This window comes from Bemisia tabaci, chromosome 2, assembly GCF_918797505.1.
Source record: "Bemisia tabaci chromosome 2, PGI_BMITA_v3".
In the NCBI taxonomy this organism is placed as follows: Eukaryota; Metazoa; Arthropoda; class Insecta; order Hemiptera; family Aleyrodidae; genus Bemisia; species Bemisia tabaci.
Genome location: NC_092794.1, coordinates 64,835,657 through 64,850,698, shown reverse-complemented (window position 1 = coordinate 64,850,698; position 15,042 = coordinate 64,835,657). Strand labels below are relative to the sequence as shown.

At 38.9% G+C, this 15,042-nt stretch overlaps 1 protein-coding gene across 1 annotated transcript in view; it reads left to right on the top strand.

Annotated features, from left to right (window-relative positions):
• LOC109039629 (uncharacterized) overlaps positions 1–15,042 on the top strand; it is a 44,818-nt gene that overhangs the window by 25,668 nt on the left and 4,108 nt on the right. Inside the window, exon 2 of the mRNA XM_019055205.2 lies at positions 8,861–9,229. Within this exon, the coding sequence (XP_018910750.2) occupies positions 8,861–9,229 (369 nt within the window). The remainder of the gene's footprint in view (positions 1–8,860; positions 9,230–15,042) is intronic.

Sequence of the window (15,042 nt, the reverse complement as noted above, 5' to 3'; positions counted from 1 at the left end):
TCTCTTGCTATATTAAAAATTTACGTCGAAAAATGGTTCGGTATATTGAACATTGAACACCAAAGTGATTTCAAAGTGATTTGGTTCAAATAACCGAACTTTTGGGACAAAAATTGTATATATTTGAACTTTTAGATTTTTATTTTGCACGTCTATTTTGCAATTTGTTCTGTGCTTAGCATCAATAAGAGTGTTTTTTATTTTACCAGCATTTTGAGGCTAATTTTTTAGACGTTTTTCACGTCAATTTCATTTAAAAAAGAAATGAAAGAGTTTCTCAACTCGTACATTTAAAAGACTTTTTCTACGTTAGGAATTTTAAAGTCATTGAACAGTCAATGCTACAAGAGTACACGGGATACGCAACTGGCAAACTTAGATTTCATTGAGACCTCGTCTAATTTTTAAATTTTTTTCATGAAGATGATGAAAGTCGAAAATAAGGGGAAAATCACCTCCCGAGCTCGATAATTCTTTCTTACACAACAAAATTATAAAATACGAACCTTAAGATAACTTTAGCCTTAGAAATCACTGGTTTAGAAAGCAAGTCTTGTCTCTGGAAAGAGGATTTTTTTAAACCTCAGTAAAGGCAATAAAAAACATACGCATGCCCCTCTCTCAATTGTTCTCTTTTCCTGTTTTTCCTTTATATCAAAAGTATTTCTTCAATACATCAGTCGTAATAATAATAATCAGTATCAACCATTATCAGGCCACACAAATAATAACCTGCCAGACTTGGCGATTGATTTCCGATTATAAACGGTTTCAATTGGATTAATCAGTAATTAAATGCAGTTCAATGGCAACTTCACTTGTGCGGTGTTATTGAGTCTAGGAATTGAAGCTATTTTCTCCCGTTGTTCACCAACGGGATGGACGATCACTTGGCAACGGACAGATCTGAAGCCAGGCAAATATTTTGTTTTCGGGAAAACACACAAGCTGCACTGTAAAAAGAGGCCAAAGGTTACAGGAATGACATCTTTGCGCCTGTAAACATAAGTATGTTATAAAAATGTAAGGTTTTTACGTGTGTGTTGGTGAGATTTGTGTTGCTATGAATAGCTAACAAACGAAAGTAAGATAAGGTTGTTTTTACACTGGAATCAATTGTTCTCATTAATCGTATCTCCGCGGAAGTGTCGATTTAAAAATAAACAAATATCTAGAAAGAATTGAGCCCGCGTACGAACGCGCTGAAAAGTAGTACGCCTCATGACTCACATTATCAATAAAGTACCAAAAAATTTAGTTCACTTGGATAAGAAACGTTACAAGTGTAGAGAAAGTCCCCTCTACTTTCTCTCTCCTTGATTTTTGCCAAGAAGGCAAAACTTGACTTCTTTTTGGCCCAGAAAGAGGATAAATTCATTTTCGCGGTTTTATCCCCTTTCGTGTATTAAAAGTGAGGAAGGCACATGAATTTGGATCCATTATTATCAAATACGATGGGTTTTCGAATTTTGATAAAATTCGAACACTTCATGCTGTAAGCCCTCATTGGGAAGGGCTGACAACATTTTTTTCCTTTTTTTTTCAGGAATATCTCCGAAGATTATGAGAACTCCTTCCATCACACATGGTGGGTAGCTTTTTCGACTATCTAGACAATTCAAAAAGAAAAATAGGGAGAATAAGAACAAACTGTAATTACCTTAAAGGCTTGGTCATTCTTCGCCACAATTTCTGCCTCAGTTGCAGCTGTGAAAGGTTCAATTTTCAAAAAAAATTATGAAATAAAATGAAACAGACACATTACTTCCGCGTATTCAAGTCATTTTCTCATCATATTTTTCGAATGTCAATTATTGTTTAGGAGACCACCATTTCTTCTATAAATGTGCCCATCCTTTCGCGTTGAATTTTTTGAAACATAAGAAGCATCGCCGATACGTAAAACTTGATCCTGCGTTCAAGCTAAAGGTAATGTAGAATTTATAAAAGATAAAAAAAGAATTTTGACGCTGACTAATTTTTTACTTCATATCTTTCAATGGAAAATATGGAAGTTTTTCAGTGACGATAACATGATGTTATTTGACACATTCTCTCTGAAAATGATTACTGATGAGTTTCTCATATTCTTTGACAGATTTTCCTGTTATGTTCAAAGAATTTTCATAGTTTATTAGGAATTTTTTTGTGGAAAAACGTGTGCAACACCGCGACGTGATTGAACAATGTTTGTGCGAATGTAAATAAAAAATACTGACTCATAGGTATATAAAATCAGTTGTTTTCAAAAGGGAACAGGTTCATTGCTCGATGAGTCCTAGTTAGTACAACCTTTTATGCAAGCCAAGGCTCATGTAAAAAAGGACTTGATCCCTTTTGAAAACAAGTGATTCATATGAAAAATATACTTGCAGCAAAAATTCGAAAGTCCTTCAGTTTCCTACCGGAGTTTTTTATGCTCATGTCGTTTTCATTTTTCCTCCCTTGAATGTAATACATGAGAAATAGTAGGTTGCGAAAAGTAAAAAATCTCATCGCCAATTTTACAGCTCCGTGCAGCTACAAGTCTAAATCCGCGATTTATTACATCATCTCCACAGAGATAAACGCTTAAACTTCGGCACTTCTTAATTTCCATGTTTTCTGATTATTTTCATTTTTTACCATGCTTCTTTTGCATCAGTCCAGTTTGACCTAGTAGATAGCACTATCTTCACAAATTAACTTCTTTTGCTGATACGTGCACCTACGTAAATCTGTTTGAGCTGCGTCCGTAATTGATTTACATAGCTGAAAAACGATCGGTCAAAGGATTTTTTTTTTATTATTTTTTTTATCTTTTTATGGGAATTAAGTCATCATATTATAATCTGCAGATGCTTTGACTCCCCTCCCCTCCCCTCCCCTCCTTCCACTCGCTGAAGAGGAAGAATGATAAGTCGTACAATGTCCATAGTGCTTTCTGTAACACATTAAACAGTAAAAGGAAAACGGACTTTGAAAAATTGAAAACTAATCATAATAAGGCTCTAACCCACCTGAATAAAAGGACATAATGTATTTAATACAGAGTGGTCCTCACTATTGCTTCTTTTTTTTTTTTTTTTTTTATGATAAAAATGTTGATCTTCAGACAGCTGGGGAAGCAATGAAGTCTATACTTCGGTTAGTACTATGTGTTATCGCTATATCAGTTGTAGATAAATTTTTGATTGTTTAAATAGTCAAAAGTTTGAGTTTTATCAAAGTAGGGTGGAAAAGTGAATGAAATATTAGAGGCAAGGTTGCCTCATCGTCGCCTCCTCGACACAAGTGCGTAACTACACTCTGCAATGAACCCTGACGTCCATACAACTCAATGCTTTTCCGGGCTCATCTCAATGTGTAGTTACGCCTTCTCGTATGTCAGCCAAGCACAGAGTAACCAAGGCTGATAGATGTGTCAAAGGAACGTTTTAATCAAAATGGAGGAGTGATATTCATATTTAAGGATGGCTGAACTGCTCAGCCATTTTCGAATCAGTTCGTTTGATTTTCTTATATATGCTTAACAGCGTGGCGCGTTTTTATAAATATTAAAAAAAAAAAAAAAAAAAAAAAAAAAAAAAAAAAAAACCTAAATAATGGAGCTCGCTCATCTCTAGGATTTCCATTAAGAAAATACATAGAATAACGAAAATCAATCAACCTAAAAGATTGAAGCCTTAGTAACTTTTTTACAAGATCTCAAAGATTCAGAGCGAGCCCGCCAGTCACTTTTCGGTAAGCAACTCAGGCACTCGATACATAGAGGGTCGAAACGATTGCAAAAGCGGTATGCTACATATACGCCGAAAAAAATTCTAACAGCCCTCACTGATGGACAGACTAGAAAATCTGCCTTAAAAGTGGTGAGGATCCACCCTTAATTGCTCGCGGATGCGCACCTGCGGGCCGATTATTGAAATTTAAACCAGCCCGATAAGACATCGAATTCCGATATATTGCATGGTTAAGATAGGGCTTTGTCTTGTCGTGTCGGGCTGACATGGTTCCAATAATCGGTCCGCTGAAGGTTTGGGGTGTAATCTTGCGGCGCGCAGTGGCGTCGCGGTATTTGCGACTCTAGGTGAACCGGGGGGTGATTCACAACCGTGTTCTCGATACGAAGTGTGGACGAAATCAACAACCCTCTGTTTTAACAGTCGCCCCTTACGTGCCGTGTGTTGTGTGCGTTCCATTCTCCTCCTTTCGTGTTTACCTTTCTCATGGTGTTGCTTTCCTTCTGGCCTCTTCACTTACCTCACCCTCCGGGGGTGGGGGGCGGGGGGTGATTGGCAAACAGCGTTGTCATGGAGTAGGGAATGGATGAAATGAATGATTGTTCTCAAAGGTGGTGTTGCCGGGTGATGACACATTCCTAACCCTCTGTAAAGTGGGTAGTATACTGTCGTGCTTCGTAAAAACGACGCAAGAGCATTCGAATATTGCCAAATTTTTTCATCGAAAGTATTTATTTTAAAAAAAAGTAACTTAATCGGCCCGAAACATTAACAGAGAAACAACTTAAAACGGGACTAAGGCCGGAAATAATGAAAAGAAACACATAAAATAAAATAAGAAACCCGGGACGTTTCGCAGGGATCACGCCCGCATTTTCAACCGGCAAAAAACAAGAAAAATTAAAAGAAAGGACACTATGAGCCTCACCGTTGTTATTGTGAGACTCACTTTTATTTTATGTGTTTCTTTTTATTATTTGCGGCCTTAGTCCCGTTTTAAGTTGTTTCTCTGTTTATTTTTAAAGAAAGTTATGAATATTTTTCATTGAATTTTCAGAATTTTTAGATTTATTTACGAACGAAATCCTGTAAAAAATCGGAGTAGAAATATTCACAGATTTCCCTGAAAATTCGTGATTTGTCGAAGGAAATTTGGCAACGCCTGGTGGTTCATACGGCGTTCTTAAGAAGGGCAGTATAGTGCTGCTATGCTGGGGGAAAACGCAGTAAGAGCATTCAGAAAATGCCGAGTTTCTTTTTATAAATGACGAATTCTCAAAAAATGATGTATATTCTTTTGCGTTTCTTCCAGAGTTTTTTTTTTACAATGTAAACTAAAAATTTCGAGGGATATAGACGAATTTATCAGAATCAGCTTAACTGCATCAACATCAGATGTTGCCTAATTTTCATCGATGTTTTATTTTTGCGACAGCAAACTAAGCAACGCAGGAAATTGAGATTTTGCGAGTATATTTTATGATAAATTCAATGTTTATAGGCGCTAGGTATTTTAGTTCTCTGTGCTAAAAAAGGCAATTCGATAACGTGAAATGCGGGCTAATTCTGGATTTCCAGTTGAACACGTCCAAGTAATCTTACTTAACGGGAATTCTTGTTGGAGATGCTACTACAGAAATTTCTCATGCAAACAACAGGAATAATCTCATTGTTTCAAAGTGCGTGTTTCCATATACCAACGGAAGTAGTGGGCAGAGTAAGCTTGGGATATGTATAAGTACCAAGCATGAAGAAAACACTCATTCGCGAACTTTTATTCGCACATGATAAGAATTCAGGATGACCTAGATTATGCTTTAATTTGATAATTTAGGGTTGACGCTAAATGTTTTATCTATTGGTACGGCTCATTTATAATGGCTAAAATGAGTGGTCTTCAACAGGAAACATCCGTAAACGTAAACGAGTCCCCTTACAATAGCTTACCTAAGATTTTATGGGTCAATCTGGTCTTCCCGTTAGTACACTGAAAAAAAAGTAGTTAGCGTTGAGAACTAATTTGGTAAGTTCTCGCCAAGTAGAATCAAAATTAGGCTTCAGAACTAATTTATTGTACTGAAGCACCAATCAATTCGCTTCATACGCTGACTTGACTTTACTAGAGCGCGAACCAGAATTGGAAAACAGCACTAGCTGTAAAATTAGCGCTGTGGTAAGACAAATTCACCTTCGGGTCAAACTAATTCGCCCTCAACGCTAACTGCCACATTGTCCGTTACATTTATTTAGTTTCGAAAAAGTGGCGTCGGTACAACAGCCTCAATCGCGTCAGCTCGTGAAAATCAATTAAAATGTGAAATTTCGGGCTCGTTTGACAATGTAAATACTCCCGGTATGATTTATAGTGTCCTCTCTTTCTTGAAAACGCTCGAAAGCAACATAAATAAACCTGTTAAGGTTATATGGAAAGACACTATACCCACAAATTTGTGAAAAGTGTAAACTTCATGCCACGGTGCCAAAATGAGCCGTGCAATTCATGCATATTTGAAAAATATTATGATTGTCCATCGTATCGCAAAAGGCATGATCTCAAGGTTGCAATATCCCACAATCAGCACAATCCGATTCTTCCTCTCCCTTGCGGCCAGTTCCTCGTTTTATAACAGCTGCTAAAATTTTCCCCGACGAATATTTGGCAAACGCAACAGCGTCATCTTCTGACGCTTATTTCGAATCCATGACCTACGCCGCGCACCGCACCGCATGCATAAAAAATGAATGTTGTTATTTTAAAGTCGATTAACATGATGTAACGGGTTTAAAAAATGATGCAATGTGTGACGATGATGAGACTCATTGCGATTTAACAATCCTGTTGATCGTTTCTGGAAGTCTTCCAAATTTTTCTCGTTGAAATGACATATTTATTCAACATCTGTACATCTGACGAGGAATCAAAAAAGAGGTATTTTTAAAGTTTTCTAAAATTCTAATTAGCTAACTTGGTGCGCAATGAAGCACTTTATCCTCGGAAAATGATGGAAAAAACTTTCAAACGGCATATTTTAGGATACCATTAATCATGAAAATAAATTTCGGGGCTGTATTGAAACACTATCTCCAAGTTGTTCTTCGATAATTTTGAGTCTCTCAAAAAATGCTGACGTTGGGTTTGGCGACTGAATCCATAGTCAATATAGATTTTCTGATCTGGACATCTATATGAGCTTCATCGATCACATTAGTTAAATGAGCAGTGGCGATTTTGCGAGTTGGCAACACTGTTTTTTCTCCATTTAAATCCACTAAAAAGCTCGATGTTCGGCGCGGCACGCTGCCTCCCCGAAATCGATTGTTTAATATACATTCAGATGGAGGAACAACAGAATTGCCAACTTTCGAGAATCGCGACATGTTACGTGGTTGAGGCATGACCACCATCCCCCATCCACGGTAAGAAAGTCGTGGGGGCGGCAAATATGTAAATCCACCCATGTTCTCAGCGTCCCCAAATTTTCATTTACAAGCAGCGTGACTGAAGAAATTTTCGAGGTGCGGAGATTGAGTAAAGAAAAATCCAATTAAATTGCAGACAGACGAAATGCAACAACGCTTAAGGAAAAAAGAGAAAGCAACAGCTTTCGTACTTGTACATAGAGTCTGCCTGTCTGCAAAGCTCCAAGCTAAAGTACTTGATACTAACAGTCATTAACGCTATCTAACCCCCTCCCCCTTCCCGCGGTCCGATTAAGTTCCTTGAGTTCGCACAGCTTTTTATCGCTCTTTAATTGTTATTATAAATAGCTCGCGTCGGATGGATTATCGAACAGGTGCTTGAGAGCTTTCCTCGAGAGCAAACTATGATAGGGCCTTAATTTTTGGCCGTATCTCGCCTCTCCTTCTTTTTGGTGATCTATCTTGGGCAGCTTGTTTCGCAACCTGTCTGCGATGGAAATTAGCGTGACCTCCAATTTTTTTGGTAAATTAATCCGACCTCATTATTACTACCGTCAAAAATGAGATCTATTTTATTTCCAGTGCCAAAAATGCGGATAAACATGTAAGTCGCCAGGAGGAGGATTTCACATATGATATAGCCGAATTCTTAAATTCCGCAGTGAAAAAAAAGTAACGGCCTATATAGACAAACCGTCCGTTCCGGGCTCAGAAGCCGAAAGTTCCGGGTGCTGGAGTCATGGCTTCAACTATTCCGGGTGCTACGCCCGGAACGCGGACGGTATATCTAGTCCGTACGTACGGCTTCCACGGCCGGAGTTTTTTTCCAGTGCAAATGTGGCACGTGTTGTACGGTCCGAAAATTTTTTTTGGAAACCAAACCTAGGTGCCTTGCGCAATTTATAGACGGCCTCTAAATCGTAACCTTCCAGCGAAAGTAACACAGGCGTCAACTAAGCTCAGATGCTATGTTGCCTAACTCTTAAACTTGCCAGATTTTTTTACGGAAAAACTAATAAGCAGTCACTTGAAAATTTGATCCAATATTTCTTTTTTTATTCAGATTAATCCTTGAACGTGAAAGAATGTGCAAAACAATTTTAGAAAAAATTAAAACAATATTGAGATGTCCGGCAACATAGCGTCTAGACGTGAATTGCGCTTGTGATACTTTTGCCGGAAGGTGACAAAATCGTCACATTCCGGCCAAAGTATCACAAGAGCCAGGCAAAGTTACAAAATTTCCGCCGTCATTTTGTTTTTTCACAGAGAAATTGATCAATGAAGCTGTCCGAAAATTACACTGATTTTCTTTGTGCTACCGATAATATACAGTGAAATTTTCAAATGGAATCAACCAGCAATTCTATCTGTAAAAAATGTACTAGCGGCTGAAATTTTGAAACGTTACATGGCGCTTGTGATACTTTGGCCAGGAGGTGACGAACTGTGCGTTCATCTCATACCCATCGAACCCGCTCTCACCATAGCTACATCACCAAACTGCGTGATACAACTATATCAACACCCGAGTAGCTCAAATTGTATATCCACTGGATTGAAGGCACCTATTATTTGTCGTTTAGAATAAAAGATAGTCAACCATATTAAAATGGCTGGAAGGTGGTTAAATAAAGATGAAAGCGCCTCTTGAATCACTATAGATATTAATTTTGAGCGCAGCCTAATAATTGTTCTTTCTTTACCCCTTGTTTCAGAGCAATTACGGAACGGAGAGCAGTCAGGTCTGCTCGGCGGAGAACTCAGCATGCAAGAAGCCGCCCTACTCCTACGTGGCGTTGATCGCCATGGCCATAGACTCCGCGCCGACCAAGCGGATGACCCTGGCAGGGATCTACCGCTACATCACGGATAGGTTCCCTTACTACCGGGATAACCGGGAGGGCTGGCAGAATTCCATCAGACACAACCTCAGCCTCAACGAGTGCTTCGTCAAAATCCCCAAGGACCGGGAGAAGTCCCGCGGAAAGGGATGCTACTGGACACTCGACCCTGTCATCGCCGACCGCATGTTCGAGGGAGGCAACTTTAGGAGGCGTCGCCGACAGCGCTCAAGACAGTATCAGGTTCGTGTTTCCCTATTTCCTTACCTCTATTAGAGTACCTGTATAGCGAACCTCTATACGAGGATCATTGGGGGATCCAGCACATTGGCAACGTTGCTTTTCTGCATTAAAACCTATGGAAATGTATCGATTCTTAGAGGGGGCAAGTGCTCCGACAAGAATCGATTATTTAACATAGCTTTACATAGAGGAAATCCGGTGTTGCCAAATTGCTGGATCCGCCTCTGACGAGGATAATATATTTTGGAGACTCCGCGCATAATAGTATAGCGTTTTAGAGTATAATTTTGGGCTGTTCGCTTTTTTCTCCAGTCATTTTTGAAAAAATAATGAAAAATAACTTAAAATTGAATTAGGAGGGGCATAATTTTCAACATTTTCCGGGAGAGGACCCCAGAAGCCTTTCCAGGCAAGGCCCCTAAGAGTACCTTCGGAGGGGCCCGCCCCATAAAAATTTGGAGCCAATCTGCTCCTGGGCAAACATACATAAATAATTTACACAAAAAAAACTCCAGAACCCGCCAAGCAAATTGCTCACCTCGGCATTATCAAATTGCGAATTTTACACTCAAAGAGTTGCTCATCAGTCACCGCATCTGTGGCGTAGCTAGGAATTTCTCATGGGGAAGGGAGGAGGAAGGCACAATCACGAATGAAGTTTATCAAATTTCGAAAAATTTGAGTCCGGAGGAGTGACCTTCGAAAATTTCAAAGCAGTTGCGATGGGCAATTTTTCCTGACTCCTCTGGCAACGCCGCCCAAACTACTCATCCTTTCATTGTCAGTGACTTTTCTCCTTCACTCTTCACTCGAGGAGACTCGCTGGAACTACAACGGCGATTGATCAGTTTTCGATAGTTTCCTTCGTTTTAAAGACGGCTCTTTTCTTTTTTTTTCTTAAAAACAAATCGATTAATATCGCCCGACAACTCATTAATATGTTCGTGACGTGAACTTCAAGTAGGTACACATCAGTGTATTCTGATGCACTTAACACGGTGGTGTGACTGTCAAGTTGACAGACTGTACTCGAAAACCTCTCCTGAATGAGTATCTACCTGTTCGCACAGGATGCGCTTGTCCGAAAGGATATTTTAATTTTCTGATGATAGTTTTACACATTGTGAGGACAAAAGAGAAAAGAGCACAAATTACCTGATGGAACAAAGACTACTGATCATCCGATGACGAAAATTGAAAATCACTTATTGTTAGTATAATGGACACATGAAGAATAACTCACCCATAGGCGGAAAAAGCACTATTAAATGTAGCGAACTTATTCTCGCTATGAAAATCATCGCTCAATGTAATTGCAAAAATGGGAAAGAAAAGAGGAGAATGAGAGATGAGTCATTTGCATATAAAAATCAAAAAACCGCAATTATCGTGACTTAATGAAAGAAACATTCGAAAATGCACCAATATGATTATGAAGTTATAATTGAAAAGCAAATCGACGGTGAAAGTGTCAGGCCGCGTACAGTGGCGTGGCGTGAATTGCGATGTATCGATTGTTATGCCATTTAAACCTATGGTAAAGAATCGATTATTAAGGTGTTCGCTGCGAAAGCCCTGTTTATGGATCCTTCTCCATAGGTTTAAATGGCATAACAATTGATATATCGCAATTCGTGCCACGCCACTGGCCGCGTATCTTGGTTTGCAACTTTGTAGACTTCCTATCTTGCTTCATTTTTTAAATAAAAAACAACTCAAAGGTAATTCTTAAAAACTTCCCTGTTCATTTTTTCCTGTGCGAAGAAAACTCTCTGAAAATTTCAAGAAATTATACTGTTTCGTTCTCCTTCAAAAAAATTCAATTGGAACGGAGATTTTCAACACCGCGAACGAGCTACGTGGTATGGTAGTTTCACCGTCGAAATGTCTTTTTACTTGTCTTTTCTTGTACTAGAAACGGGGTATATTTTCATAATTTTGGCCCCATTTAGCATTGAAGTCCCAAAGTAGTCGAGCTACCTGAAAAAACCTTCTCTGCTCTGAACGGCCTTGATTTGCAATTCTGCCAGCGAGGTGTTCATAATCTTTCGAAACACTTTGGTTTTGATTACTCCGTTGACGTAAAACAAATTAATGACGAACTTTGACGTCGATAAAACAATGTGAGGCTGCAAGAATAGCGAATCTAGGCATAATGAGATCCTTATCGGCCGATTTTCAAAACTTGTTGAATAGGTAATTACACAGCGTTTGTGTTTAAATAGGTAGTTAGATCATGCCTCATTGACTGTAAACTTCAGTTTTTAGCAGCGTATTGTACTCAAACCTGCACCTTCCGCAATGTCGACGATTTTCTGTGGAGATTGCTCGTTTCTAAAATTGGTTTTCTTCCATTTTCCACCTTGGAAAGATAAGTTGCTGAGACATGCAACGCTTAGAGAGAAGAGACACGGAAAATCAAAGCGTCCCAGGCATTGAAACTTTACTTTCCCACGGAGGAATCAAATCACAATCACAAGTAGAAAATTTTCTTAGTGCCTACCTCAACCATTATTTTTCTTTTTATAAAGAATTTTTTTCGGCGAGACAAAAAAAAGCGTTCTTGAGATAACTTTTTCCTTGTCGCGAAGTAAGAACCGTCACCATGATGACTAAGAAGAACGAAAAGAAAGAAAGTCCGTGTTGAAATAATGAAATTTTATTAAGGTTTCATGTGTCATTCTAATCTTTCGTGCATGTCAAGGGCAATTTTCCCTGTAATGGTGCGATTCATATTTCTCCGTGATACTCTGTAGCGATGAACCACTTTTATCCGTAGCCTAAAATTAGGATATTTTGGTCGAAATCAATATTGAATACATTAAATGTACCTACAACAATAATGACGCGAAGAAGAGGTACTGTAATCAAATCAACTCAACCAGATTGTGTGTCGTATGGTATTCAACAGGTTTTAAGGCGCTTCTGTGCACTATCTTTGGAAGCCCGCGTAAATGGGGTCTTTTTTAAAAACGTCCATTCATGTAAGTTTTTAAATGAAATTTTGAGATCATCATTGAAAGTATTCTTCATTTACCTCATACTTCTATTTAAATTTAGCGTATCAAAGTGCTTATGCTGAATAAACTCAAATAATACCACTGTGTGCGGAAAAAAAACATGATGACTGCAAATGACAGTTAACTGTCAGTAGGTACCGCTTATCGTCGTAGGACATCATTTTTTCTTATAAAACGTGAGGAACTATCAACCATTATTTGAGAATTTTTTCATTCAATTTTACGACTCAGCAACTAAAAAATTTTTGACAAGAGCGACCTTCCGCAATCCATCTGTAAATCGAGTCGTACATTTAAAATTGACCGTAGAGATTAATATCCGGAAAAGATTTGAACTCGGTCGATCGAAAAACAGAGAGAAAAATAATCTTCTGTAAACAAGTCGGAAGCGTTTGGAAATAATCAGTATCCACCCCTGCTCCGATTGTCATGTTTTCGTTTAGATCATAAATGTCCATCTATCCCTCTCTTACCCCTCTCTCTTCCTTTTTTTTGCAATTGGAAGAAAGATAGTGTGCTTGATTTGAGCATTATCATGTACTCTGAACCATATGCAAATCGATCTCTGACGTTTTGGAATATCGTTTCTTCACCGGTGAGTCGCACAACCGATACCTTGCCCGTTGCATGAGGCTCTTACTTAAAAATGAAATTATGGCAACCATGCGAAAATCGTTTCACTGCGAATGAATTCACTGGATAGGTTCACTTACAAGTGATGATTTGAATAACTCGCTCAAGAATTTGACGAATAATTTTAAATATTTTCGCGGCTGACGAAATGCTCGAGAAGATTCTCTAAAGAGAGGATCCGAGAGGCGGCACTAAAGACTCGGGATAATTATTATTGGTTCGCCAAGAGCCTTTCGGAAGAAGAGACAAGAAGTAAATGATAATAACTTAAGTGATGACGTCACTTCAACTTTGCATGCGTTCGTTATCGTTATTGTGTCTTGTGATTGCAACTTTCGTAATCAGGAAATGGAAAAATTCCCAGTAAAGTTAAATAATAATTGATAGAAAGCGAAAAATTACATGATATGCCGAAACTTGCATCAAAACCTCACGATATCCTGCATCGAACTAATTTTCCTTCATTTTTCAGGATAGGAAAAGGCAGGCTCCTTCATGTCTGAATAGTGGTATTAAAATAACAGGCTTCACATAAATTTTCTTTAGCAATACGGTTTAGGCGCCAACATACCACTATTACTGCTCTCGGGAGCTCGTCTTGCCTATCTCGTCAAATGAAGGCGGATCCATTCTCACAAATGCAGTGGTTCCCAGTTCGGACTTTACGCTGCCCGGTGGTTAGCGTGGATTCCCCTATGTAATGTGGCACCTCTATGGCATGAAGTTAGAGCCGGCAAATCATACAAAGACAATTTTTGAGTCGTTATTTAAAGTTTATGTTTTTTATTATTTTTTTTATAATCATAAGAACTTGATAATTCTAGGCTAGGAAAATGCAATGTATATCAACCGCCATTGAGAAATATAAACTTAGGAGATCTCTTAGTAGGTCATCAAACATGAAATGATTCCTTGAGACTGCTCGAAAGCGCTGCTGCCTGCGCGAATGAGGGTCCTTTCGGAGAAGGATAACAGTCACAAATCAAGCGAATACCACGAACAATGCAACCAACCAGAGTCCTGAATCTGAGTGCTATTGGATTTTGTTTGTTTGCGCGTTAGTTTGTTTTTTCAATTAAGTTATCGCTTGCTGTGCTGTGGGCTGCGGACTGGCGTCGCGTCGCTTGTTTTTGAGTCGAACAGTCTTCTCGCATGCTACGAAAACAGTCGCCCAATTGTCCCCATGTTGCCGCGCAGCATTGGTTAATTACTGAGACATGCACTATGACGTGATCAGTGCGATTTTTCACCACGCACCGACGTGGCGCCACCATCGTTTGCTCAGTAGATCTCTATGTTTTTTGAAAAATCTTAGAGCAGGCGGAAAACCTAAAATTTAGAGTTATAGACGACTCTCGGTCTCCGTTGAGCGAAGTAGTGACCAAATGGACCACATTTTGCAATAAGGAACCACTACTTCTGGCTCATTTTAGAAACAACATATATGTCATTGGTTTCCCTATGGAGAAAGGTGCTATTATGGGAGTGCCAGCGATGGTGGTTCCTTATTGCAATTGTAATCCAAATGTCAAAGGCGATACCTACTTCAATGGCGCGAGAACAGGAATATCTTGTTACTCATGTCTCTTGTCAAAGCCCAACTTCAAATACTTTTTCCGGGAACGCATTTCCTGTTCCATCGTTTTTCTAAGTCTAAATGTCATTTATGGCTCTGCGAGATCATGATAAATCTGAGAAATCCACCCGCTGTTTAAAATCTGATAAATACTTGGAGTTCCTGTCTAAATTATTTAATTATTATTTTTGTTCGGTGAATAATTGATAACAATAGGGAGATAGGGGCAGGAAGTACATGCGGGCATTGACGAATCCAGAAAATTGCCAACATCGTTTTTTCTCCATTTAAAACCATGAAAATGTATCGATTCTTGGAGGGGCCTGGTGCTCCGACAAGAATCAAGAACGACAAGAAAGAGGGGGTAGAGGTAAGAAAATAAAAGTGAAATAAAGGTGCAACTTCGAGGCCAAAACCCCCACTATGATAAGGCAACATTCCAATGCAGCCCTTATACGATTAATAATGCCCTATATGAATTGACCGGTCAAAAGCTTTCACGACGAGGTCCACACCGAAGTATGAGATGTATGGCTCTGAATAAATTATTCAGAGGAAGATTTTTTTTTCTTGGATCGTCGATA